This window comes from Typha latifolia, chromosome 3, assembly GCF_019914945.1.
Source record: "Typha latifolia isolate L0001 chromosome 3, TyphaL0001v2, whole genome shotgun sequence".
Lineage (NCBI taxonomy): Eukaryota > Viridiplantae > Streptophyta > Magnoliopsida > Poales > Typhaceae > Typha > Typha latifolia.
Window position 1 is genome coordinate 17,745,311 of NC_133088.1, and position 5,746 is coordinate 17,751,056.

General features: G+C 34.9%; 1 protein-coding gene across 1 annotated transcript; it reads right to left on the minus strand.

Moving 5' to 3' along the window:
* Positions 1-1,076: 1,076 nt before the first annotated feature.
* Positions 1,077-2,538, minus strand: LOC140784056 (uncharacterized). Its single transcript, XM_073131235.1, has 2 exons — positions 2,248-2,538; positions 1,077-1,667 (listed from the first exon to the last, which is right to left on the minus strand). Exons 1-2 carry the CDS (start codon positions 2,536-2,538, stop codon positions 1,077-1,079), a joined length of 882 nt encoding a protein of 293 aa, XP_072987336.1.
* Positions 2,539-5,746: the final 3,208 nt, after the last annotated feature.

Below are 5,746 nucleotides of genomic sequence, written 5' to 3' on the forward strand. Positions count from 1 at the left end.
TCTGGTCGGAGCTCGGTAGCAATTTACCTTGTTGGGCGTTAAGCCCCTTCTTCTTTCACGTTTCATATTGTACTATTGTGGGGGTTTATGTTATTCTCTTTTTATATCTTTCTTTCGACATGTGCTCTTATTTGAGGGAACCATATCAATGCTCTTATATTTTGAATAAATTTATTGTTTGCATGTGGGCCGCTTATTGTTTATATTGTTATTGGTCTTCTTCGATATTGATGGTATGTTATTAAACTCCTAATTCCCACATGACCCTCGTGGGAAAAAAAAATACACTCACGCGAGAGATGCGTGGTGGATCCAGATCATTTTAACCTAATGTTCGCAGCCAGTTCGTTGCTAAAAATAATGGTTTTTCATACTCTAAAAAAGCATAGTTCGTCTGAAGTGGTAGGAAGGGAGTGCTCTTAAATTACAATATCCGGAACAGAGGTACTTAATCCTTATATATGGAGAAGCTATCTGGGGGGAATTGGAAGGAGAGAGCTCATCCGGCGAAGATAGTTGTTTCTTCGCAATAACTTTTGAGAGAGAAAAAGATAGAAAATAATACAATATTAGAATGGCATTTGATTATAGTGCTGTTCTTTTTGAAAGTAAATATATGCTTTTTCTTAATTTGAAATATTTTGGTAGTTTAATATAGAAGTATATATATATTAATAAGCTACTATTAGGATAAATTGTTGTCTAAGTTACTATATTAGGATAATGCATTTAGTTCCTTTGAGAATACTGCCATCTGAATCTCAAAAACATCAAATAATTAAAGCTAGCAACTAGCTAAAGTGTGTAACAACTAAACCAGGAGGTAGAAACATTAGCTTTGTACGCATTGTATGTTAAAAAAAGGACGTATTAATTAATTTCACTTCTCTATCACAACAAATCTCCACCAAAACATATCAATGGAAAAAGAAAATGACAACCGTTAGCTACACATCCACCATCTTTCTTTCATCTACTTATCTTATTTTATTGCAACGCTGCAGTAGATTATCGGAGCTATGCTTCCTTCTCCACGTGCTTTCCGATCAAATATATTTCCCGAGCTAGCTTTCAATTTAACGCCAAGGATTCCAGAGAAAGGATATGGTACCTAACGAGGAACGTTGGTGGAGCAGCACCAGTAAACACACCGCTGGGAAGATGACGAGATCACAAACAAATGGAAGTATGTACTTCGTCTCCGCCGGCTTTCCTCCATAGATTTGAAGATAGATGTTACATGAGAAAGCCACAAATAGAGCCAACAATGCAACGCGGAATGACATGTAAGCTAATAAATACTTAGTAGGAAGAAAACGTCGGAAGTCTTGTTCTCTATAATTAGAAGAGTCCAAGAAAGATAAGAAGAGCATAAAAGAAGTAGCGGCACAGGATAACCCAATCACGTATGCATGGGAGAACACTTTGAATGCAGTCCTCTGGAGGAAGATTGGGTTTTGGTTCGCATCCTTATCACCTGGAATAGAGAAAGTAGAGGCAAATACCACAGCAACTACGAGGGCGGAGCATGTCTTGCCCATTTCCACTAGCTGCTCTTTGCCACTTTTTACCATATCCTTGTGGTTCTCCGTGAAGAGCTCTTCTGCAGTTTTCTCCCTTTTGTTTCGGGTGTGCAAGAGATCTTTTGGTACCACCATTTTTATTTTCTGCACTTGGTACAATCATATGTAAGCTAGTTTCTCTATAACTTTTCATAGATTTAAATCTTACTCAGAGTCAGAGAGATACGGAAATCTGTTTATGTGGTTTCTTTTTCCTAAGATCTGTAATTTCATAATAGAATTATTCCATGTGGTTAGTATAGCTAGCATAAAGTAAATCCTTTTGGTTTGCAGACTTTTACAGTTATATATACCGTTGTGTTAAAAAAAAAACTTCTACAGTAATCCATTAAACCATTTGGAGTAATATAGCTCTAGAATATTTCAAGCTCATGGATCTCTATTATAGAAATAAAACCATAAAGCACTAATCTATAAGTTGCATTGAGAAAAGTACTAGATTTAGGTAGGATATAGAAGATTAACTTATGGCACACAAATTTATCTATGTATGTCACAAACATCCACATAATTACATAGTATATATGTATCTTATAAGTCCATCTACATTTTGTTTAATCAAACCTAAGAAAAAGACTTTTCTCACCAATTCTTGAATTAGGAAAAAGGTTGGAATAGGCATATATATAGACCAAGAAAAGGGATATTAGTTGTGTAAGTTCACCTCAAAAAATTGGAGCTCATAATGCATCTGCAAGGCAAAGCCCTCATCTTTCTCGATTTTCTCTGCAGCAAAATGCAAGATGGTATTTCCAGTCCCCGGATGGACGTAAGACAACAACCCAGAAGGTATAGTTGGATTACTTCCAGAGATCTTTAATACTATAAACTTTGTAAGCTTTTCATTACCACTTTTGATTGCCACTTGAAGCACATTCATTCCTTCTGTATCTAAATTGGATGTAGATTCCGGAAATATATCTAAGATTTTCTCCACGAATTCATCAAATCCCATTTTAGCACCAATAATTAGAGGCGACTCAGACCATCGAGCGTGATTTTCAGTCGCATCCTTTTTCTGGCAGCAGCACTTTACTAATTCTTTCAAAAGGATCTCCTTTTTTGATTCTATTTCGTTCGAAGGGTTCAAAACATTTCCTTTGAAAGGTTTCCCTCCTCTGTTATAAAAATTCCAATAATCAGGCTCTCTAGCTAATAAAGCAATCAGTGGCGGAGTTTGCATATGGTTCTGTTTCTGCTCGTGGAGTTTCTGAATGCTAAAGAATACTGTAGGATAACAAATAAGAATTGTAAATTAACTACAGTAGTATATTATATTATAATTGTGGATATCAAGTTTATATAGAAATTAACTTCCTAGGATATATAGAAGAATAATATCATAATAAAACACGTTTGTATTTTCAAGTAGAGGATATATATAAATAATACTCTTTTGAACAAGTACTAATTCCTACAGGTTAGCATATTTTAAACTCACATTGCTTCAATACATTAAAAACAAGCTGCCGAATCCATGTGACTGTAGAAACATCAAATCCAGGAAATCAGTAAGTCAGATGTAGCCCAAAATTCATGCAATCTTAATAAGAGATAATTACGTACTGTACCAGGAAATCGGTAAATCAACTCCAAGAGGTAGAAAAGGGTAGAATAATGTTCTGGATATTTTCTATCAAGTGTCATCGATGACTGTTTCTCTTCATCCTGCAAGTAATTGCAGCACTAGCATTTATTGCAGTAAAAGCCAAAATCATTATTTCACTATTGTTCAAACAAAGTACATTTAACATTGTAAGAAAGAAGAGAAAAAATATATATATAGAGGAAAAGACTCCACATTCGATCCATTTAATCTAATATTGCCTAAAGCATGAATTCTCATATAAAAAGATTAAATAATGAATTACCTTTGGTATCTCTGACTCCGTTCCACCCCTCTTAGTTTTATAAACAAGTTTCTCTTTTTCCAACGGAATACCTGAAATAACGAAATAAACTAGAAAGGAGAGCCAAAGAGCATGAGTGGTGGTGCATGTGTGTATGCACACACACACTTGCAAGCACACGTACCCAAGCTGAATAATTGTGCTTTGTACATGCCTCTTGCCTCAATATAATGTACATAGAACGTACCTTTATAGAGTTGATTTCTACGGTATGTATATAGAAATATACCTACTTAGAATCTTTTTTACTTGGTGATAAATCTTTAAGAACTTCTAATCTTATATATTTCTTACTGAAAGCCTTTATATACGTGCAATACAAGTTGGTTTTTAAAAATAAATTCTGGTTGAAAGAGCCTTAGTTTCATCATCTTCCATGTTTCTTTTCTCTCCCAGTTTCATATTCTTAAATTCATGTTCAACTCTTGTTCTTTCACATAAAGTGGCAATGCATGCAGTAAGAGATGAAGTGATGGATAGTAATAAGAAATCAGGGTCATGGCGCATATATAGTAGTTTAATATTAAATTAGATTACATACTAGGAAGTGTGCAATGATAGAAATAGTTTCAGGCATATATTTCTAATAGTTTGGAGATCTAGTGTATTATTTTGATATCCTCTGCAGTACTACCCATTAAGCTAAAGTTCTGTCAAGATTAATTAGTTTGCAATGATCTCTAGCTAAAACCCCGCTGATCCTTTATGATATATTAAAATTTGGTTGACCGACTGTTCTAACTAATATGAAAATAAGTAACCAGTAAGTACTCCAAGACGTGCAACTGGGATCTGCTAGCTACTCGATCTCTGTGATAGCTAAATACGTGCAGATCGAGGACTAATTCAATAAAAAATTGAAAGAAGAAGAACAAGAAGAAGAATGGAAATTAAGTGTGCTAACAGTTATAGATGATGGAATCCAGGAACCCAAGTTGCAGTTTGCTTCTGAAGGCCTCAGGAATGGTCAGCAGGAGGTGCAATGGCGTGGCGCCGAATGAATTGCGACTAGTAATCAGTTCTGGATATTCCTTTGCTATCTCCATTGCAAGATCTGCATCAAATATGCACACTTGCATGGTATAAATTTCCTAACTCCTATTCTATAGGTGAAAGAGTGCTGTTGGTGCTAAAATATTTGCACTTGTGTGGTAGTTAAAGTTCAAGTTCTTAAGCAAATTACTGTACCCTGTGTTTAATTCTTTTGCGACTGTGCTTTATTTATATTGCTGTCATAGAGGAAGGTTTGTTTAGAGCCAATGTCCTATCTCCTTCATTTTTATCTTTGTCATTTGTTTGATATCTTGTTCCATTATTTTTCAGGTGAAAAGTTTGTTCTAAAATTATTATCCTATCATCCTATTTCCCCTCCTACTATATGTGTATGTCTTGAAGCTTAATAAATTATTTATCTATACACTTGTATAAAAATAAAAAAAAATAAACCTTCTTGTAGAGCAATATATTATATATATATAATGCCTCTTTGGACTTTTCTTATTTCCAAGAATCGGGAGATCAGCTGCTTAGAAAGTTGACCAAATGTGATTCAAAACAGTTAAGTTATGCCACATCCCTGCAAGTGCAAACCATCTCTTTTAAGCGGCGGACGCTTCGGTTTTCTTGTATTATTATTATAGCAAACTGCAAACCACAACGTTTCTTCTTTCGTTCTTGGCGTGCTGTGGAAAATTTTAACACGTAAATGCTACATGAGCTACGGTTCGTGGTTATCTAGAGCTTATCTTGGCTGTACTTTTGAGATTTCACCGGATATTAATTCTTCAAACAACACAAGTTATTGAATTGGTAATTGAAAATTAGCTAAATGCACAAGTAACTCAAGACTTTCCACATATATCTAAAACTGTGTAATAACTAAACCAAGAGATGAGATAAAAACAATAGCTTTGTATGCAATTATATATAAGAAAAGGACTTATTAATATCACTTCTCTATGTTGGATAGAGAAAGAAAATGGCAAACACTTTTCAACCATCTTTCTTCATCTACTTATTTTATTGCAACACTGCACTATATTTTCGGAGCTCTGTCCTTCTCTACATGCTTCTGATCAAATTCATTTCCACAGCTTTCAATTTAACACCAAACATGCTGGAGAAAAAAATCTAATACCTAACGAGGAACCACGGTAGAGCACCACTAGTAAACACACCGCCGAGAAGAAGGTGAGCTCACAAACAAGCGGAATTATGTCCTTCGTCTCCGCCCTCGTTCCTCCATAGATTTGA